We start from the raw sequence: 23,560 nt of genomic DNA, 5'->3' as shown, positions 1-23,560 counted from the left end.
CATTTTCTTTATTCTGTAGGTCCATACGATTAAAATGATACCCTACTTATATCGGTTTGATTTTGTTGTATTTCTGAAAAAAATCATAATTACATGCAGGAAAATGTAAACGTTAAAAATTGTCATCTTCTGACCCCCATAACTTTTTTATTTTACTGCATATGGGTCGGTATGAGGGCTAATTTTTTGCGCCGTGATCGGAAGTTTTTAGCGGTACACTTTCTGTATTGATCGGACTTGTTGATCACTTTTTATTCATTTTTTCATGATATAAAAAGTGACCAAAAATACACTATTTTGAACTTTGGAATTTTTTTGCGCGTACACCATTGACCGTGCGGTTTAATTAAAGATATATTTTTATAATTTGGACATTTCCACACACGGCGATACCACATATGTTTATTTTTATTTACACAGTTTTTTTTTTTTAAATGGGAAAAGGGGGGTGATTCAAACTTTTAATAGGGGAGGTGTTAAATGATCTTTATTCACTTTTTTTTCACTTTTTTATTTTGCAGTGTTATAGGGACCTATAACACTGCACACACTGTTCTTTTACATTGTTCAATGCTTTCTCATAGGAAACCAGTGATCGATGATTCTGCCGCTTGACTGCTCATGCCTGAATCTCAGGCACTGAGCAGTCATTCGGTGATCGGACACCAGGAGGCAAGGTAGGAGACCCTCCTCGTGTCTAACAGCTGTTCGGGACGCCGCGATTTCGCCGCGGCGATCCCGAACAGTTCCCTGAGCTAGCCGGCATGGTTTCATTTTCACTTTAGACGCATCGTTCAAAGGGGTATTCCAGGAAAAACTTTTTTTTATATATCAACTGGCTCCGGAAAGTTAAACAGATTAAAAAATCTATTAAAAATCTATTAAAAAATCTTAATTCTTTCAGTACTTATGAGCTTTTGAAGTTAAGGTTGTCTAAATCCTCTCTGATGCGACCTGTCTCGTGAAACACCCAGTTTAGAAGCAAATCCCCATAGCAAACCTCTTCTAAACTGGGCATTTCTCGAGACAGGTGTCATCAGAGAAGATATAGACAGAAAAGAACAACCTTATCTTCAGAAGCTCATAAGTACTGAAAGGATTAAAAAAATGTAATAGAAGTAATTTACAAATCTGTTTAACTTTCTGGAGCCAGTTGATATATATATAAAAAAAGGTTTTTCCTGGAAAACCCCTTTCAACTTTGAACGCCGCGTCTAAAGGGTTAATAGCGCACGGCACCACGATCAATGCCGCGCGGCGCTATTAGCCAAGTCGTGGCCCCGCGTTATAGAAAGGGAAAGGATTCAGGACGTACTGGTACGTCCTTGGTCATTAAGGGGTTAAAATTGTCATATTCTGACCCTTATAACTTTTTTATTTTTCTGCGTACGGAGTTGTATGTGGGCTCATTCTTTGTGCCGTGATCTGAAGTTTTTAGCGACACCATTTTTGTATTGATCGGACTTTTTGATCACTTTTTATTAATGTTTTCATGATATAAAAAGTGACCAAAAATACGCTATTTTGGATTTTGAAATTTTTTTGCGCGTACGCTGTTGATCGTGCAGTTTAATTAACGATATATTTTTATAATTCGCACATTTCCACACGCGGCGATACCACATATGTTTAATTTTATTTTTATTTACGCTGTTTTTTTTTATTTTTTAAATGGGAAAAGGGGGGTGATTCAAACTTTTATTAGGGAAGGGGTTAAATTATCTTTATTAGGGGACTATAACACTGCACACACTGATCTTTTACATTGATCAATGGTTTCCCATAGGATAGAATCGATCAATGATTCTGCCGCTTGACTGCTCATGCCTGGATCTCAGGCATTGAGCAGTCATTCGGTGATCAGACAGTGAGGAGGAAGGTAGGGGCCCCCCTGCTGTCCTGTAAGCTGTTTGGGATGCCGCAATTTCACTGTGGCGATCCCGAACAGCTCCCTGAGCTAACCGGCAATGTCTTACTTTCACTTTCGACGCAGCGTTCAACTTTGAACACTGCGTCTAAAGGGTTAATAGCGAGCGGCACTGCCACGGGTCCTGGCCGGGCCCGACCCACTATGACGTGGGGCCACGCCGCGGCCCCGCGTTATAGAAAGGGAGTGGGCGAAGGACGTATAGGTACGCCCTCCGACCCCAACAGGTTAAACTAGTTTGTTATAAGGTCATTTAAACTATGTACATTTTTTATATTCAAAGGAGCTTTGCCTGCATGCAAAATTACTGGCACCAACAAACTCTCCGATTGCAGATTTCTTGATGAAAGCTCCAGAGCCACCACCAACTTTAATTGTTCGTGATGCGGTACAGATGCTGAAGGTGAGTGAAATGTAAAGTAGTGCCTGTCATTTTCATTGCTTTAGTTTTTGCGATGAAGATTTTGTGACCTGATATGTCCCATGTACTTTTCTTTAAAAGGGTATTCCGGGCAAAAACATCTTATCCCATATCGAAAGGATAGGGGATAAGATGTCTGATCACGGAGGGGCCCTACCAAATGTGGGGAACCTGCTTCTACCTAATGGGGGGAACCTGCTGCTGCCTAATGTGGGGGAACCTGCTGCTACCTAATGTGGGGAACCTGCTTCTACCTAATGTGGGGAACCTGCTTCTACCTAATGTGGGGAACCTGGTGCTACCTAATGTAGGGAACCTGCTGCTACCTAATGTGGGGAACCTGCTTCTACCTAATGTGGGGAACCTGCGGCCTACCTAATGTGGGGAACCTGCGGCCTACCTAATGTGGGGAACCTGCTGCCTACCTAATGTGGGTAACCCCCAGAAGTAGCACCCTCATCATCTGTCAGCTCATGCCATTACCATGAATGGGCAATGGGGGATTGCTGGTGGATGATGAGGGTGCTACTGCTGGTGGGGGTTTTGCTGGTGGATGATGAGGGGCGCATGATGGGGGCATTATATGTAAGGGGCGCATGCGGCCCAGCCTTACCCAGCTGCTACCTCCAGTGGCCCACGGATAATTTGAGTTTGAGACACTTGTCCTATGACAATGCAAGTGCATTGTTAAAGCACCCTTATCTGGTATTTGGTTCCTTCTTGCCTGGCTTTCGGTCAAAATAAGTGTGAAATGTACAAAGGTATAACTGTTAACTAAATGAATTTGTGTTCACAGACAATTGATGCCATGGATGTTTGGGAGGATCTGACCGAACTTGGCTATCACTTAGCTGACTTACCAGTTGAACCTCATATTGGCAAAATGGTGCTGTGTGCAGTTGTTTTGAAGTGTTTGGACCCTATACTTACTATAGCTTGCACTTTAGCATATCGAGATCCATTTGTCTTGCCAACTCAGGCTTCCCAGAAACGTGCAGCAATGCTGTGCAGGAAGCGGTTTACAGCGGGGACATTTAGCGATCATATGGCTTTGCTTAGGGCTTTTCAGGTATGGAATACCATTATGTGACATTTGTTCTGTTATTGCAATTTTTTATATGATATAGTAGTTTTGTGTGTACTAACCTTTGTAGATTATTATTATTACATACTGAAAATCAAGCATTCAATTAATTCTAACACTGTTTTGCAGGCTTGGCAGAAGGCTCGGAGTGACGGGTGGGAAAGAGCTTTCTGTGAAAAGAATTTTCTGTCTCAGGCTACAATGGAAATTATTATTGGCATGAGAACTCAGCTTCTTGGGCAGCTCAGGGCATCAGGTAGTTATCTGACAAAGAGTAACAGTAAAAATAATCTGCTAAACTAGAAATGTTCAATCTGCAGGCATCATGTTATAGGGCAGGATTATCTGAGCAGATTGATATATAGTTTTGTTGGTTTCAGGATTACTTGTCATTTATTCATGTCAATATCTATTCCTTCCAGATTAAGTCATGAGGGTGGACCACTCACTGAGTAGGACTTCCCACATCCTGGAACTTTTCACACAAAACTATATCCATCTGCTCACCTCCTCCTGTTCTATAAAATGATTCCTGCTGATCAGTTTGCATTTTTATTGTGACAGGTTGCCTTTAGGATAACTGTGACTGCAATACATCTGAATGTGTTTTATTGTTTCTTGGCAGGATTTGTTAGGGCTCGTGGAGGAGGGGACATAAGAGATGTAAATACAAACTCTGAGAATTGGGCTGTAGTAAAAGCTGCCCTTGTGGCTGGTATGTATCCAAACCTAATCCATGTAGACAGAGCGAGCATGCTGCTCACCAGCCATAAGGAAAAACATGTACGCTTCCATCCAACTTCAGTTCTAAACCAACCACAATATAAAAAGGTAATATCATTTGTAGAACACGAGCTGATTTATTTGTTTTTCGTCTTTTGTTCACTTAGATGGTCTGTCTTTTTTCACATTGTGTTGTGCTAAAATGAAAAGAAAATCTATTTTTCAAGTCTGCACCTAATACCACATAATGTCAAGGTGAAAACACAAATATTAATGGAATTTTTTAAAATTCTTTAAAAAGGAAAATTATAATTGAACATGGACATAAGTATTCAGACACTATGACACTAGAACACTAGACACTAGAAATTTAGTATTTATTTAAGTTTTCTATTTTAAGCAACAAACATAACCAACAAGTTAAACATATAGAACACCCTCCTTAGGTCCCTGAGACCACCCCCACCATAATAAGAAATAATATACATAGAATCATCCAATAGCAAGGAGGAAGGGGGCATCTAAGACTATCCAGAGAAAGCCCAGCACAAACAACACACATCCGTTCACACATGCACACCTCCCAGTAACTCCGAGAGAACAGTAACATACTGTATGAAATTTACTGGGGCAACCTAGCCGGTGAGTCAGCTGACAAGTCCAGGAGAAGCCAGGGGGTCCACAGCTTGTCAAACTTCCTAGGGCACTTGCGACTTACATACAATGCCTGGTGCAATGGAACATATCGGTTTACCAGATTCAGCCATCTAGACAGAGGGGGGGAGGGAGGTATCCTACCAGGACATCACTACTACCTTCCGGGCACTGAATAAAGAAAGCGAATCAGCAAGCGTCTATGAGAACCAGAAACAACGTAATTGATAACACCTAACAGGCATACCATAGGGGTGAGTAGAAAGGGGAAGTCAAGATTATCTGCCAGAAAACCCATTACCTCCCTCCAGAAGGAGGAGATGACAGGACACTCCCAGACAGCATACATAAATGTACCAACTTCCAAAGAGCACCAGAAACATAGATCAGACTGTGAAACACCTATACACTTCAGTTTAGCAGGAGTTTGATACAGCCTCAAGATGTATCTAGATTGAATCAGCATATCTCTTCTACTAACTACAGTAGAGTAATAGGCACCCTCAACCTCCCTCCAGTGGCAGTCCAACAGATCAGGGACATCCTCCACCCATTTATGAAAGGCTCATAGAAAGGGGCTAGGCCCCAGTGACTGAAGGAAAGCATAAGACTTAGTAAGAGGTTTTGAAAGGTCCGCTGTGCCCAGAAGAAGCTCCACTTCAGAAAACGCGGGAGTAAACGTCAGGGAGCCAGATTTTGCCTGAACCGCATGCCGAAGCTGAAGATGCCTATAAAATGCATTTCCAGGGATGCCATAATGTTCTTTCATGTCTGAAAAGGATAAGAAAACCTGATCCTCCGCAAGCAAATGGATCACAAATTTGACTCAATGCAGGTGAGGTAAATGTACATTCCCCCACAAGGGTGCTCTAGGAGATACCATAGGCTGTGGAAAGTTGCTCGACACCACGGACCAGACTTTAACTATAGTCAGAAGGGAAAGAAAAAAAAGAGGAGTGAGAGTGAGGGAGGAAAACCTCAGGTGAAAGCGCCATCAATGAGGACTTAGCCCAGTTTACCCATAAGCCCAAAATCGACCCAAACCGGTCCAGTAGGTCAATTAAAGACAAGAGAGAACCCTCCGCATCCGCTAAATACACTAATGTGTCATCCGCATAGAGGGAGACCTTCTCAGCAATAGACCCCCTGTGGATGCCATAGATAGTAGGGTCTTTACAGATGGCCGCCGCCAAAGGCTCCACGACCAATGCAAAAAGAAATGGAGAAAGCGGGCACCCCTGTCTCGTCCCACGACCCAGGATAAAGGGGGCAGAAAGATCCAGGTTAGTGCGAATGCGGGCCCTAGGACTATCATACAACAAACGAACCCACGCACAGAATCGGGGACCAAACCCAAATGCGCCCAAAACCTCCCACAAGAAGGGCCATCCCACAGAGTCAAAGGCCTTATATATACATCCAACCACTACAGAAGGAAACCCCTCCTCCACAGCTGCAATATTAAGTTGAAGGCGCTTCACATTTACATCAGTTGCTCTACTCGGCATAAAACTCATTTGGTCAGGATGAATGATGGAGGATATGACACCACGTAGGTGAGTAGCCAATACCCGAGCCAGGAGTTTTATATCTACATTTAAAAGAGAGATCGGCCTGTAAGAATAAGGCAGCAGTGGGTCTTTACCAGGTTTGGGAAGGACAATGATCAGCGCCTCCCTCATGGAATCTGGAAGTGACTCCTCAACAGCCATTGAATGAAATAATTTAAGTAATATAGGGGTCAAACACTCAAGATCCAGCGCCTCTTCCTGAGAGGAACTAAGCCGGGGAAGAGAGAGATCTTGTAGGAAACACACAATTTCCCCCTGGCAGGGCCTTAGAGGGGCCGAGTACAAAGAGGAGTAAAAGTCAGAATTAATCAGCTGGGGACAGACACCACCGACCCATCCCCACTCCTAATGCAAGGGATAGAAGCAACAGGAAGACTAGTCCGTGCTTAATAGGCCAACAACTTCCCATTGTTATCCACAAACTCAAAAAGAGCAGCCTCCCTATCCGCCATCCGCAGCTGAACTCTATCCTTCTGAACCACCAACAAGAACCTCTGAGCCTTAGCCCACGCCCGTTCATTATCAGGAGAAGGATCCCTAATATACGCCGCCTCCAAAACGTTCGCCTCCACCATCAGCTTACCTTCCATAACAAACCTAATCTTCCGTTGGCCCGCTACCCCGGCTATAAAGGCACCCCTGACCATGGCCTTGTATGCATCCCACTGAAGTAAAGAGTCCCGCCAGGGTGCAGGCGCCAGATACAGGAGAGGGGACTAGGACCTAGATTGAGAACTACCATTACCGCAGAGTGGTCTGAGAGCCCCCTAGTGGAGTAGGAAACTTCTCTTACCGCCTGGAGCAGATCAACAGATGCCAGAGCCAGATCAATGCGGGAAAAGGACCGATGGACCGTAGAGTAAAAGGAAAAGGAAGTTGCAGTCGGATACTTCCATCTCCATATGTCAGTCAGGCACAACGCCAGGTGTTAAAGAAAGAGGAGCCAGGGTCAGCAGCGGTGGTGCGGTCGAGCCCAGGATCAGGAACCACATTAAAATCACAACAAAAGAGGACAGGATCAGAGGGAAAAGATAACAATTTGTTAGTAATCAACTCCAACACGGAGACCTGAAATGGAGGAGGCACATAAACTGAGACAAGCACAAAGGAAAAGGAACCCATGGAATAGTGTAATATGACAAACCTTCCAAAATGATCACAGGCAGTCTGGGAAATAATCAACGGCAAGGATTTAGCAACTAAAATAGACACCCCCCTAGCATAATTAGAGAACAAGGCATGATAGCCTTGCGCTATCCACGCTCTTTTCAGGGCAAGAACCTTCTGGCCCGTAATATGGGTTTCCTGTAAGCAGATAATATGAGGGGACTGACGTTTCACAAAGTCTAGGCATAATGCCCTCTTGAACTTTGAGTTAAGCCCCCTTTAGGGTCCCCATCACAAAACATATCCAAATAAACAAGCGGGAGGGAAAAAGGGAGGACCAGGACCCGGGACCACACACACCCCACAGACATGGCACAGACACAGAACAAATGCAACAAAACAGAACCATAACAAACCCAATGAATCCCTGTCTAACACTAAACGGGACATAGGAAAATTCTACGCCCTAACACAGTGCAGACCTATACCCTGAATACAACTGTAGCGGGTGTCGACAAGACACCAAGTGAACCTAAGCTAGAAAGAAGAACACTCCCGCCACCCCACCACCTCCTAAAATGGCCGGCAACTAAGAATACCACCCAGGGAGGCCTTAATGGAGCTGGAACCTAGGGCCACTCTAAGGACCCTATCTCCCTGTCAACTATCTAGAAGACAAGCAACCAGGAACAGGACATTCCAGGACAGTTCAATCCGGGGGTCTGACAGGAGGAGCTCCGTCAACTCAATGAAGGGCTTCAGTCAGGGAAGTGAAGAACTTAGTGGAGGTTCCATTTACCACCCTGAGACGAGCAGGATACAGCATCGAGTATCTGTAGCCTTTAGCACGCAGCTTATATCGGACCTTAGTGAACTGCACTCTCTGCTTACGAAGCTCCATAGAAAAATCAGGATAGAAAGACACTCTTCTCCTGCCACAAAGGACCTCTCCCTTAAGTCGCACTGTACGGAGAACAGCATCCCTGTCCTTGAAGTGTAGAAGCTTGGCCAGGGAGGGACGAGGAGGACCCCCAGGAGGGGGGAGCCTAACAGGGACCCTGTGAGCCCGTTCAATGGAGAAATAAGGAGAGATGGTGTCCTCCGGAAGAATCTCTTTCAGCCATGTTTCAAGAAACAACACTGGATCTGTCCCCTCCACCTTCTCAGGAATGCCAACAAGACAAATATTATTGCGCCTCATACGGTTCTCCATGTCGTCCATACGACTCATAACTCGTGTGACCTGAAGCTGGAGAGATTCAACCTGCTCCGGCAAGGGATGGACAGTATCCTCTAACATAAAGAACCGACACTCCACCTCCCCTGTGCGCTCACAAATCTTTTGGGTCTCATGTCTCAGAATAACAAATTCCTGCCGCAGTTCATCCACTTTTGTCACCATGATGGATTGGCAGGAGGTAAAGGCAGCCAGCAGCTCCGAGAACCGATGATCCATAGCTGTAGCATCATAGACAGGCCTTTCAGGGGACCACAGGAGCGGGAGGACCCATCAACAGAAGAGGCTTCTTCATCAGAGGCCGGCAGCTGAGCCTCAGCATATTGTTTGGACTTATTTTTTTGACTACCCCTCAGTGGACCAGTGGGCAACTATGGACAATGAGAGTACCACAGGGTCCAGGAGGGCAAGCCAGGCTAAAGAAGTACTCACTCAGGCCCCCAGTAACGCTGCAGCAGCAGCAGGGAGCAGAGGGATGCAGAGGGCTCCTGCCCATCTCCACCAGGTTACGTCAGACTCTCCCTCGCCGGTGGGAGCAGCCGCTCACAAGCCCCGCCCACGAAGGCTGAAGATGGCGCCTGTTCTTTTCAGGATGCCCGAGGGTATCAGAGCAGAGAAGAGTCAGGAGAGCCTCTCGACAATCCACCACCGCACCACCTGGCCTCAGGGAACCTGAGGAGAGAAAGTCCTAGTGTGGCCTCCATCCTCCCCTGATCTCAATCCTATTGTGAACCTTTGGAGCATCCTCAAGCAAAAGATCTATGAGGGTCGGAGGCAGTTTACATCCAAACAGCAGCTTTGGGAGGCTATTCTGACATCTTGCAAACAAATTCAAGTAGAAACTGTCCAAAAACTCACAAGTTCAATGAATACAAGACTTGTGATGCTGCTCTTAAATAAGGGTTCCTATATTAAAATGTAACGTGACCTGTTAAAATGTTTAAAAAGTTAAAATGTTGTTAAAAGTTTGATTTCAGTAAATAGGCTGCAAACACAACAAATGAAATTTTTTGTTCTTTACAACCCATAAGTGTTTTGAAACTTACTATGCGTAATAATTTGGAACAGTGCATTGCAAGTTTTTTATGTTTAAAAAAAAACAAAAAACTGTTCAATACAATTTGTATTGTACTCTTAATAGTTGATAACATGAGAATTATGCTAGACTGTTATTTGCATCAATTATTTTGGTAAATGAGAAAAATATAATTTGCATTATAATTTGGAACAGGGTGTATCTAAGGTATCACATCTGACAATGCATATCAGAGCAAAAAACAAACCATGAGGTGGAAAGAGCTGCCTGTAGAGACATGATAGTGTGGAGGCACAGATCTGGAGAAGGGTATAAAAAAATGTCACCTGCATTGTAAACACCTGTGGGGTGTTTGATGACTTTTAGTTAAAGTTGGATATGTAAATTATTATAAAAAAAATTTTTCACTAAAATGCTAGTTTTCCCCCCAAATTTTACATTTTTACAAGGGGTAATAGGAGAAAATGCCCCCCAAAATTTGTAACCCCATCTCTTCTGAGTATGGAAATACCCCATGTGTGGACGTCAAGTGCACTGTGGGCGCACTACAATGCTCAGAAAAGGGGTCACATTTGGCTTTTGGAAAGCAAATTTTGCTAAAAGGGTTTTTGGGGGGCATGTCCCATTTAGGAAGCACCTATGGTGCCAGGACAGCAAAAAAAAAACAAAAAACACATGGCATACTATTTTGAAAACTACACCCATCAAGGGGGGTACAGTGAGCCTTAACACCACACAGGTGTTTGACGACTTTTCGTTAAATTTGGATGTGTAAATGATTTTTTATTTTTTTTTCTCTACTCGGAAGAGATGGAGTTACAAATTTTGGGGGAATTTTCTCCTATTACCCATTGTAAAAATGTAAAATTTGGGGGAAAACTAGCATTTTAGTGAAAAAAAATCCTAAATGTGACATGCCCCCCAAAAACCATTTCAGAAAAACTATCTCTCCAAAATCCCACTGTTGCTTCTTCCCTTCTGAGCCCTCTAGTGGACCCACAGAGCACTTGACATACACATATGAGGTATTTCCTTACTGGAGAGAAATTGGGTTACACATTTAAGGAAGATTTCTCTCCTTTTATCCCTTGTAAAAATTCAAAAACTGGGTCTACAAGAACATGCCAGTGTAAAAAATGAAGATTTTGAATTTTCTCCTGCAATTTGCTGAAATGCCTAAAGAGTTAAAAAAAACTTTTGAATACTTTGAGGGGTGCAGTTTTTATAATGGGGTCATTTATGGGGTATTTCTAATAAGAAGGCCCTTCACATCCACTTCAAAACTGAACTGGTCCCTGAAAAATTTTGATTTTGAAAATTTTGTGAAAAATTGGAAAATTGCTGCTGAACTTTGAAGCCCTTTGATGTCTTCCAAAAGTAAAAACATTAAGAAAACCAACTTTTGGTGTAAGGTACAGGTACCAAAGCCCAACACTCATACTCTGCCCTTGGTGGTAGAGATTGAAATTAGAAAGCCACTTGATTAGACTCCAATAAGGCTTGGTTAAAACATAACTTTTACTTGATTCGATTAGAGATTCATAATCATAAGAATGTACACACAAAAAAGTGGGGGCAGGAGAATAAGGGTAACAGGTGAAACCCTAATCTATAGTCCCTAACACAAAGTAACTCCTGATTTCTATGTGTGGAAATTGGGAAAGGAGATAATAGTATAATACAATGTATACAGTTATGTGGTAGGCCTCTTTTGCCTACGCATTTCGCCCCTGTAATATTGGGGGCTCATCAGGGATAAGAGGGAACCACACGCGGCGTCCTCGTTGCACATCCCGGTCATCTTACCGAGGCATCATCAGTAAGGGAGATTGCTCCACTAAGGGTACTACCACACTAAATGTACCCTGATCCAGCACTGCCTTTTCCTTACCATACATTTCTATCAAGATTGTGATGAATCAGAGACCCTGATGAATCAGAGACCCTTATGGCTTATCTATATCTTTATATATACCTGATGTGCCACTGACCAGCTAAAAATCTTCTGCCGACATACTGTTTAGGAACCTGTGATCTCTTACTTGACACCCTTGAGGATGTATCTGTCTCTCCTTTTTTTTTTCTATATCCAATATTTGCTCTGTTGCGGTCGTCATCTTATGCAAACATATCATATGTGACCATATGCTAAACATCCTCTGAATTTATTATTTTATACTCTGTGGATGTAATTTATATGTGTATTGCCTATAGATGCAAATGTCACCAACTTATGATTATACACTATTTCTTTACATATGACAGACAGCTGACAAGGACTCACTCAGACTTCCTCTGTACTATTATTTACTTTTCTGAGACGCCTGACTAATTTATCCTCTATCACGCTGTCATTTAATATCACATACAATTTATGTTCTATTTGTTACACCTTATTAATATTATATTATTTCGTGCTTTGTGGTTCCCTATTATCCCTGATGAGCCCCCAATATTACAGGGGCGAAACGCGTAGGCAAAAGAGGCCTACCACATAACTGTATATATGGTATTATACTAATTTCTATTATCTCCTTTCCCAATTTCCACACTTAGAAATTAGGAGTTACTTTGTGTTAGGGACTATAAGATTAGGGTTTCACCTGTTACCCTTATTCTCCTGCCCCCACTTTTTTGTGTGTACCTTCTTATGATTATGAATCTTTTATCGAATCAAGTAAAAGTTATGTTTTAACCAAGCCTTATTGGTGTCTAATCAAGTGGCTTTCCAAAAGTAAAAACATGTCAACTTTATGATGCCAACATAAAGTAGACATATTGTATATGTGAATCAATATATCATTTATTTGCAATATCCATTTTCCTTATTAGCAGAGAGCTTTAAAGTTAAAAAAATACAAAATTTTCAATTTTTTCATCAAATTTGGGAATTTTTCACCAAGAAATGATTCAAGTATCGACAACATTTTTACCACTAATATAAAGTAGAATATGTCACGAAAAAACAATTTCGGAATCAGAATGAAAGGTAAAAGCATCCCAGAGTTATTAATGCTTAAAGTGACAGTGGTCAGATGTGCAAAAAATGGCCGGGTCCTACAGTGAAAATTGTCTGGGTCCTTAAGGGGTTAAGCTTCATGTCTGGAACAAAGAAAGCGCTGCTCATTACCTGCCCATTACAATGATTCCTCAACTTACAATGGCCTCAACATACAATAATTTCAACATACAATGGGCTTTTCTGGACCATTGTAACTTGAAACCATACTCAACAATTCATACAATGCTACGGACAGTCCAGATCTTTGAAACGTGTCAGTGGCTGGAAAAACTGACCAATCGGAATGGGCATTTCACTGGTAAAACACCTGTATTACTGAAGTGTATGCACTGACTGGTGTCTGGTAGCGCGCCCTACAGTACAGGGTGGTACTACATGTTCTGTACTGCTCTTTACCTGTACCATGGTTAGCTGCTCCTTTGGACACCAAGTAAGGGCAACTCCATTTGACCTTTTTAGGACACTGTGTGTACTGTACAGGACCCTGAAAAAGCTCCTGTTCTCTACATAGACAATGATTTACAGCTCCCAGCAGATCTTTCTTACTTTTATAGGTAAGGACTTGCTTTATCTATATTAGTTATCTACTAAATTTTGTTTAATACTCACTTTTTCCTATTTTTGGATTACATTTTCGGGGCTTCAGAACCAATTACCAGGTTTCCAAAGAGTTATGGTCTCAACATACAATGGTTTCAACATACAATGGTTGTCCTGGAACCTATTAATTGTAACTTGAGGGACCACTGTACTATCCCTGCAGTGAAGCACGGAGATATTCTTAATGAAAAGCTGATCAAGTGTGCCCTGGACGTTGAGAAGCACAATGAATCCCAAAATTGACTTTCCTCTGCATTCTGTTTCTTTTTTTAATTGTTGCAAAAAAATGCTAGTACAACATAAGTTCAAGCACACACACACACACACACATATATATATTTATATATTTTATCTATATATATATATTATGAACTACCATACACATACATGCTGATTTCTCATTTTACCGTAATCACATTTATTTATTATTGAATTTATAATTAGTAGATGCACACTCATTAGTATTGAGCAACACACAACATGATTTTGCACTCTATGGCCCTTATCTACTAAGAGTGTTGTGTATGTTTCTTTGTGGGTTTTAATTCCCTACAATTTATTTTCTACGATATTTACTAAGGTTTCCCTCCATTTTCCACTTTTCCTACACTTTGCTTTTTTTTTTTACATATGCTCTGATCTGTCGGGTTTTCCTCAGCTCAAATCCACCACATTTTATGTGGAAACCTTAGTAAATATGTTGGGTTTTTGTGAAAATGTCAGAAGCACGCCCCTTTTTGGAGACCACGCCCCTTTCTCCAGCGGCCACGCCTCCTTTTCAGGTTTTCTTAGCAAAAGGGAGAGTTAGTTGGGGTATTGTCAATTCTGGCGCAAAATCTGGCACAGACAGAATTTCTAGCGCAATGCGACAGAATCTGGCGCACAACCCCACAAAACATGTCGGGTTTGCAATAGTAAATGAGGGCCTATATTTTTACTTTATCTATTCATTTATTTTTCACCATTATCATCATTGCTCATATTTTTACTGCTTAATCTAATAGTCCTATACTTCTGATGACCCTTGTTATCTGACTGCTTCTTTACTTGTGATAAATGTGCTAATATACTCCAGACGTGGAGAGTATAACTACTACTGAATATACGATTTACTATTGCGCTTCAACTCTTTGTGTGCCGATGCTGCCCATGCTTTCTTGCTCAGGAACACAGGGCATTATCTTCAGGGCCTTGGTCCTTTATAGCATTCAGCTGGACACGTGTATACTTTTCTCACAGACTTGTCACGTGTCCATGCATAACCATTCATACATGCGAACTCCGTTTCTGAAAGTAACCTTTTCAACATCCGCAGACACACACCAATGTTGTTTCTATCTGTGTTTATTTGTGCAGTGCTATCTTAGAATAAAAGATAAGTGTTACTGTTCTCTAATGAGATACCTTGTGTAAGTGTATGAACGATTGAGTATCCACATCTTACATATATCGTACAAATATACAGTTTAAAAAAGTTACATTTATTGTACTAAAATATGAGAGCTATCTGCAGGGCCCATGCAACTGCTATTTAAATATACAATGTTGCTGTTATGATATATATTTGTTTAAAATTATTGATATATAAGTACACATTTACAGTTATCTAGCCAATGCATGTCAGAGATAGTAAAAAAGCAATCAATCAATGTCAAATCTAAAATATAGAAGAAAAAATATGCAAATAATGGAAGTCAAAAGATAAGAATGACTCTCTAATCAAAGTCTATGGGGGAGATTTATTAAAACTTGTCCATAGGAAAAGTTGCCCATAGCAACCAATCAGATTGCTTCTTTCATTATGCAGAGGCCTTGTAAAAAAATGAAAGAAGCGAGCTGATTGGTTGCTATGGGCAATTGGGCAACTTTTCAGATTTTGATAAATCTCCCCCTATATCCTGTAATTGTTAGCGCTAGTTGCAACATAATACAATGATCCTGTTGCCGATATATGGAGGAAACAGCACAATAGTCTTTAATGGGTTCTGTTTACCACTTATCACTGTCTTCTGTGGAGGATAATATGTAAGAGTCACCGTTGGTTTTTGGTACTGTGTACCATTTAGTCTTCTATGAAGACTAGTTGGTGAGTCTCCTGTAGAGTAAATGTAATAAGAAAAATAGTTTGGTGTTACACACCCCTCACCAGTCTAGATGGAGTCCCGTGGACTAGGAATAGAGTTTGATTTTATACACCTCTCACCAGTCTAGACAGATCCCAGGGTGCTCTCACAGTTACCCACTGAATATGAAAATTTACGTTTCCTGATTTTTGCTATTGATACATGTATATTATCTTTTAGATGAGTATTGTTTTCTTATTTGTTATCTTAACAGGTACTATAAGTTGGCATCTAGTTAGTATTATACTACCTACTGTGTATCCTTTTTGTGCCCACTTATATTTATTGGTGACATTATCCTTTGGATATTCACTTATACTACATATCTACTTGATTTATTATCTGTTGGAGGGTGGTTTATGTATGTATTTATATCTGTTACTTTTTGATGTTCATGTGCTCCTTAGGGTTAAGCATACTTTGCTCCCCTTGGGTTTTGTGTATGCTCATTTTTGAGCTTTTTCAATTTTTTTTGTAGTATCTTCTACATGTATTTATAATTATTTTTGTTTACTAAAATGTGCTAAATACTTTTATATTTGGTTGTGTACTTATGTTTTAATACTCCTAGTAGCACCCTTTAGACTATATATATATATATATATATATATATATATATATATATATATATATAAATATATATTTTTTTGTTTTGTTTTATTAATGCAACTTGGGTACAATGCAGAGTGCGTTTTATCCAAGACGCATTCTGTGTTGTAATAGCATTGTTTCCAACACTAAAAAAGAGCATACCGAGTGCGAGTTATGTCCATGTTGCACCAATGACACGCCAGACCAAGTGCCGATCACACCCACTACTGACGAATGTTCACCTTCCAACAAAACAATCACCCTAAGCACACAGCCAAGACCACACTGGATTGCCTTTGTGTCAACTCTAAATGTTGGCCCAGCCAGAGCCCTGAACCCAATTGAATGACTTTAAAGAGACATGAAAATGGCTGTCCTCTGATAGATCATATTTAACCTGACAGAGCTTTAGAAGATTTGCAGAGAAGAATAGCAGACCAACCTTGTGGCATCATACCAGAGAAGACTGAAGGTTTGAATCGTTGCCAAAGGTCCTTCAGCTATGAACTGAGCCATGGGTCTGAATACTTATGTCAATGCAATGTTTTAGTCTTTTCTATTTCATTAATTAGCATAAATTATGTTTTCACTTATTATGGAGTACTGAGTGCAGAATGATGGGGAAAACATGATATTTTTGATTTCAGCCACAACATAACAAAATGTTAAAGGGTCCGAAAACTTCCTGAATGCACTGTATGCTTATAAATTTTATAATGTTATCCAAACAGATCCCTCCTGAAAATGGACAGGCTGCTGCTATCCAAGTTTTACCTACCGACTGGCTGATCTATGATGAGATGACCCGCGCACACAGAATTTGTAATGTTAGATACTGCACAGTAGTTACACCTGCGACTATAGCAATCTTCTCAGGACCTGCCAGACTACCAAGTAATGCTTTGCAAGAGCCATCTTCAAATCGAGGTGAAGAGTTAGGAATTGATAAAGGCGGAATGTGAAGCATTTGCATTATTTATATATATTGCACTTAAAAAATATATAAAAAAAAAATAACAAAAAGCACCAGACATCTCATCCATTTCTGTTTTCAATGTTTGCCTTGTTGCTTGTAAAAATCACAGAGTAACAGAGCACTTGTTCCATCGTAGTGTACTGGAGGCGACATAATACTTGAGTATTTGATTTCTTTATTTTTCTTGATTTATTTTGTCCTTTTCTATGGGCATAGTGTGGGAACCTGCACCTGCCATTTGTAGAGTAAAGATAGCCATTCCCATTAAGTGTTTGTGCCAGCTGAACCCACCAATTTTGGCAAGACCAGATGACCGTCATATGTGTATGAGGGCCTCCCTACAACCCCCCTTCATAGGGCATAACGGGGAAAGATAGATTGGACATGTTGGATTTCAGCTGCCTGATCGTTTTGTTCTTGAGGATATAAGCTGCTGTTAGATGTCTTTTCTCCTACAAAACACATGTGCTGGTCATATCTAGCATGCATGTGTATGGGAACATTAGGAGAGACCAGCTTTGCAGGGTTTTCTTGAGAATAATTTTTGTTTTTTTAACTGCTCTAGGTGGGATACCAGAGTACTTTTTATTTTATACTCCCACCCTGAGCATGATTAAAAATTAATGACAATTATTATGCATGCTGGCATGTCATACGGCTGCCAACACATTTATTGGCTGTTCTTTTTGACATCTGCTATCAAGTGTTGATTAGTGTATGTTGCCTTTTATAGAGGCTTTTTCCTGCTTGTAAAAATTGTTCTAATTTGGTGTACAAAAATGTTTTTCTATTTTCATCTGTATTTCAGCTGCACAGGATGGCACTGAGAGCAGTGACAGTGAGGTGGAGGACAAAACCACAACTATGTTAGCAACACTAAAGCTGGACGAGTGGTTACATTTTAAGCTTGATATAGAGGTAAATCATAATAGAATTTACAATTGGATTTGCTGTCCTCTCCTGGATAAATGGAGTAGCACTTTTTTATTGCTAAAAGTGTTTGAAAATCCAATATGCAGCATTTTTAGACTTATTCGGTCATTCTGAACTCCTGTTCTGGCCAGAAAGTGTAAACAGCTTTGTCTTTACTTGTAGGCTATGTACCCACAGCTGAATGTCCAGCAGAATTCCACAGGAATATTCCGCTCAGACATTCCAATGCATTAGAGTCCTATTGATTTTAATGGGATCCTGCTGCACTGTGCGCACAGTGGAATTTCCGTGGCAGATGTTTCTGCCACGGAAATCCCGATTCGGACGTCCACAGAAAGAATAGACTTGTTCTGTGGATTGTGCTCGGAAATGCATTTTCAAATGGTCCTAGCACCTGTTGCGTCATTTAAACGTGCAAAATATCTGTCCGTGTTTTCAGCACATTTTCGCCTGTGTGAACCAAGCCTTAGTGTTAAAGCTACATACTGTTACTCCATTTTATAATGTTTGATGATTTTTTTTATTGCTTTTAATTTGTCTTCTAGTCTGCTAATTTGTTGCTCCAACTGAGGCAGAAGTGGTATAGTTTATTTCTAAGACGAATGAAGGCTCCCTCAAAACCTTGGTCACAAGTGGATGAGGCCACCATCCGGACAGTCATTGCTGTGTTAACTAGTGAAGAGCAGTCAGCAGGTTTACAGCAGCCCTCTGGAATTGGGCAAAGACCAAGGCCAATGTCTTCTGAGGAGCTCCCTGTGTCCTCTTCTTGGAAGACAAATTTTAGTCGTAAGAGTTCAGCAGAAACAGACTTCGCTGATGACTTCTGTAGTTCAGACAGGTACAGGTTAAAATGTGAGAGTGATGAGACATGTTGGAAATATATTCATGTAAGTGTAAATTACTTTCTTACAACACTTTCTTTTTTGTTTTTACAGCAGCAGAAGTCTAAAATCGACATCCTTGACTTTTTCTCAACAACCTCCAGTTAAAGAGAGGGTTTTACTTCATTCAAGACGACTTGAAGAAAAAACAGAACAGTTGTCCGCAAAATATCCTGAACACAGTAGCTGTTCTAGCCCTCGTGCCAGCCCTTCTTCACCTGCCTCTACCAAGGTAATATATTTAATTAGCTGGAAACACCTAGGCATAGACTAAATAGCAGCTGTGTTTTTTTTCTTTCATTTAGTTTTTAGCCAAATCCATGTATGGATTTTAATGGAATAATTAAAAAGATATCCACTTCTCAATCCTGTTTGATCCTCTTCTGGCTTTTGCCCAAAAACTGCATATAAAAACAGTATGTGTAAAAACTACCCTTAAAAGAATGAGTATTAAATTGAAAAAAAAAAATCTGTATTTTGAATCATATGCTTAAAGCGTACCCGTCAGATTCAAATTCCACTTGCACAAAACCACACCTCCTCCTATTTTCGGCATACAATCTCTTTATCACAACTCAGCCCCACCTGAGGACAGGATATGAGAGCGGGAGAGGAGGTCGGGATATGAGGACAAGTACTTCCTCCTATGTTGCTTTTCCTCCCCCACAAGGATTAAGTAGGAAAAACGGGCAACACAGGGTACTCAGCTAGTTATATTATAAAACCTAAGCAATCTTGGATATGCAAAACTAATATGAAAAAAACATCTTTGGAAACACTGTTAATACCCACAACATGCTGTTTAGATTAAAATAATGTTGCAAAATATATATGTTATGTTTGCCTTGCAGAGCTCAAACTCTTCACCACGGCCTTATCTGCCCGTGAGATACTTTATAATGAAAAGTAGCAACTTGAGAAACCTTGACATTTCCCAGCAAAAAGGAATCTGGTCTACAACTCCAAGTAATGAACGCAAGCTGAACAGAGCATTCTGGGAGAGCAGCGCCGTTTATCTGATATTCTCTGTTCAGGGATCTGGACATTTTCAGGTAAAAATACTAACTTGCTTTAACAAGGCAAAACTGCCCCTGCTGAGGGCAACATTATATAGCAACAAATGTGCTGTTTCTAGTGGTTTGTCCTGATATGTAAAGTAATTTAGCAGCACTTACTGGGTGAAGTCCGGCATATTCATTAGGTGCCCCGCCCACTTGCTCATGATTGACAAGTTTCTTCATATCCATGTACATAGGGATATGTACAGGAACACTTTAGACACCTTTGGCTGTCCGGGCATGCTGGTAGTAGTAGTTTTGCAACAGCTGGAGATACATTGTTTGGAAAACATAGAGATAACAGGTCTGCATTAAATTATTTAATTAATCTTGTCATATGTCTTTTTTTTTTCTTTTTTTTTTTTTTGCAGGGCTTTGCTAAAATGTGTTCAGAGATTGGGCAGGAGAAGAGTCAAGATTGGGGATCCACCAGTCTTGGGGGAGTGTTTAAGGTTGAATGGATACGGAAGGAGAGTCTTCCTTTTCAACAAGCCCACCATTTAGTGAACCCATGGAATGACCACAAGAAGGTCCAGATAAGTCGTGATGGACAGGTACGGTTTGCACAAGTTAGGAAACTTTGTGGAGAACTTTTTTTTTCTATGTAATTGTATATACATATTCCTGCTTACAGCAGTTTATTGCTGTCATTTATTTAAAAGGCATGTAGTCTTTATTGATAAGGCATGTAGTCTACATTTACCTCTAAGGAAAAGGGCTGCCTTTTGAGTAAATAAGAAGTACTGTAAAATGAGTCTGTGTGATCTAATGTAGTAACATTGGATTCATCTGTTGTTCTCCTTTTCATGAAAATGACAAAAAAATGGGGGAAATTGTATCAAAGGTGTCTAAAAGATAAACAGTTTTTTTTTCCGGCCAATAGCAACCAGTTAGAGCTTACGGTAGCTTTTATTTCTTAAACTGCATCTTGTAAATAGAAATCTGATCTTTGATTGGTTGATTTGGTCAAAGACCGTTTTTTTTTTTGACACTTTCGATATATCTGCTACATTGTTGCAGACTTTTATGGAATCTTCTTAAACAAATAAACCACTTACAAATCTTCTTCTGGTATGTTCATCACTACCTGTGTGAAGTTGTCACCCCATGTTCGCAAAAGATGAATATAAATACACCATTTGTTTGTGCTGCGTTTGTTAGATTTTTATGAAGCCACACCCACTTTCCACCTTATGTACTTAAATTTTAAAAACAAATGCACCATTCGTTTGTGCTGCTTTGTGCGGCAAAAATGAACGTTTGTGCCGCTTTGGTTTCTGAGATATTGCTTGCTTAATATGCTGAAACCCCGCCCACTTTCCATCCCATTTTGTTAAATGTTAAAAACAAATACACCATTCGTTTTGGTTTCCGAGATATTGTGCTAAACCCCTCCCACTTTCCACATCATGTTGTTAAATTTTAAAAACAAATACACCATTCATTTGTGCTGTGTTTGTGCTAGTTTGTGCTGCAAAAATGAGTGTGTGCGCCGCTTTGGTTTCCGAAATATTGCGCGCTAGATACGCTGATACCCCATCTAGGCAAGGATTAACGTTGCACCAAAAAATGTAGTAGTCATCAGAGAAGTTAATTTAGTATTAAGGTATTAACGTAACATTATTTGGTTTATTATGACATACACAGGGTTATTACTTCATACACCGTGACTGGTCAGGTTATACCTGGCAGAGGTGGTAATGTCAGTATGTGCATCTCTGCTACCTGACACCTCCAGCGATGTCATAGGGACAAGCATTCTGTGGTGGCTAATGTCCATTCTGTGTACATTTCATTTTGCAGAATGGAGGTTATTGGATGAGCAGCATTAGTTGACACTCTCAGTTGTTGAGTGGGTATGGCTTTGGCTTCCACCTTTTTCAGAAGCTTGACACCGGACCACTGACCTTGGTGGGGGCCGCACATTAGTTAAGAGTTTGCGCCATCGCTGGGGAACAAGGTCAGGGTACTCCTGGGTGTATTACCTCTACAGCCAAGCACTAGTGCCGTTGGTTGTAATTATTCTTTTTTGATGGATGTACAGAAGCCCAAACCACAACTTATGTGATAAACTGCAAAAGGAATAAATAGAAAGTTACATCCGGGTCCCCCTACCTCCCTGCTCGTCTCGCTGTTACAGCCCGGCATGATGCAGGTGACAAAGCTGACTGAAGACTTCATTAGGTAAGTTCTTCAGACTGAGGTGAGTGTTCCCCCCCCCCCCCCTTTTTCTTACAGGTTACAAGACTTTCAACCTCTGGAGACCCCCAGTTTTTGGCTCACTATTTATTATCACCTGGGCCACTCTCCACAGAGGAATGGGGGCATGTTTAGGAAGGACTGTGGGTCCTCCCTTACTTTATTGGGGGATATAATGCAGTGGTGTGGTACTGTACACTGGTGCTGGCGTTTTCTCCCCAGCTCCTTCCCTCAGCAGCCGCGGTTGCTTACTTTCACTTTCATGTGAGTGTCGGTTCAGTCCGACCACAGCTTGCGCCCTGACATAGTTTTTCCGTCGGCAGCTTAGTGAACTGCCGGCGGTGTGTTTGCCTGGGCTCTGCACGGACTTTAGCTCCGCCTACCCGTGGTCAGCTAGGATTTTTCCTAGCACGCGAATCTTTCTTCAATAAGCGCTGGCCCAATCAGAGGCGCTTTTGTTTCTTCACCGACCCCTCTGTTAATTGGCCATACATTCCCAGCCCCTCCCCCCTCTCCCTCTCCTCTCTCAGCTGCACTGAAGTTCTCCTCACAGCAGCTGCGTTGCTGGGGACACAGACTCCGGGTGAGACTGTTTCATTTTACTATGTCCGAGCCCAGACCTGTTTTTCCCTCTAAGCAGTTAACTGGGACCCTGGTCACCTATTATACCTGCAAGGGCTGTAATACAGAAATGTCTGCTCCTGCTGAACCCACTTATTCCGCCTGCACCACTGCACCCCCTGACCCCCCTGGTGTTTCTACTCAGGATGCTCCTCCAGACCCTGTGGGCTCGGCTATCCCTCCAGTCTGGGTGTCCTCCCTCTCCCAGTCTATTTCCGACTTGGCTCAGGTCTCCCGTTCTGTGGTACTGTCTTAGAGAGGTCCTCCGTACGCCGACCCTCCCGCTCTCCCTCTCCCTATCATCCGACTCATCTCCTGAGTCTTCTAGCAGACACAGGCGCTCCCCTCACAGGCATCGCCCCTCTGCTTCAGTTTGCCGCAAGCGTCACTCCCCTAGAGGATGCTCCCCTGGTCGCCACTCTGGCTCCCCAGAACCGAGTACCAGGTCAGTATCTCCCTCTTCCAGGGCTGCCTCCACTCGTTCCCACTCACCTGGAGAACTTGTAGATGAGGCTTCTGATTCGGCCTCTGACTCAGAGGACCGGTGGACACCTTCCACCTATAGGACCGAGGAACTTTGAACGTAGCTCCAGAAGTTTCCTTTCATTGTGCCTGACCGGTACCCAAGATTTTCAGCTCTCACGCTGAATTTGACGCCTTGCTGGAGTCCGCCTTGAGGCACCCTGACAAGAAGTTTCAGGAAACAAAGAAGGTTCAAGCGCAATATCCCTTCGCCAAGGACCTCATTGCTAGGTGGACTTCCTCCCCAACTGTGGATCCAGTTCTCCTGCCTCTC

The 23,560-nt window shown here is 41.7% G+C and overlaps 1 protein-coding gene across 4 annotated transcripts in view; it reads left to right on the top strand.

The window, feature by feature from the left end:
• YTHDC2 (YTH N6-methyladenosine RNA binding protein C2) overlaps positions 1-23,560 on the top strand; it is a 108,271-nt gene that overhangs the window by 72,365 nt on the left and 12,346 nt on the right. For all 4 annotated transcript variants that reach the window (XM_056537448.1, XM_056537451.1, XM_056537450.1 and 1 more), the window contains 10 exons: positions 2,211-2,330; positions 3,145-3,417; positions 3,562-3,688; positions 4,058-4,263; positions 16,828-17,023; positions 17,881-17,990; positions 18,551-18,843; positions 18,941-19,118; positions 19,738-19,938; positions 20,316-20,498. In XM_056537448.1, coding sequence (XP_056393423.1) covers positions 2,211-2,330; positions 3,145-3,417; positions 3,562-3,688; positions 4,058-4,263; positions 16,828-17,023; positions 17,881-17,990; positions 18,551-18,843; positions 18,941-19,118; positions 19,738-19,938; positions 20,316-20,498 — 1,887 coding nt within the window. The remainder of the gene's footprint in view (positions 1-2,210; positions 2,331-3,144; positions 3,418-3,561; positions 3,689-4,057; positions 4,264-16,827; positions 17,024-17,880; positions 17,991-18,550; positions 18,844-18,940; positions 19,119-19,737; positions 19,939-20,315; positions 20,499-23,560) is intronic.

This window comes from Hyla sarda, chromosome 1, assembly GCF_029499605.1.
Source record: "Hyla sarda isolate aHylSar1 chromosome 1, aHylSar1.hap1, whole genome shotgun sequence".
NCBI lineage: Eukaryota > Metazoa > Chordata > Amphibia > Anura > Hylidae > Hyla > Hyla sarda.
Note: the sequence above shows the minus strand (reverse complement) of the source record. Positions and strands in the feature narration are given on the sequence as shown.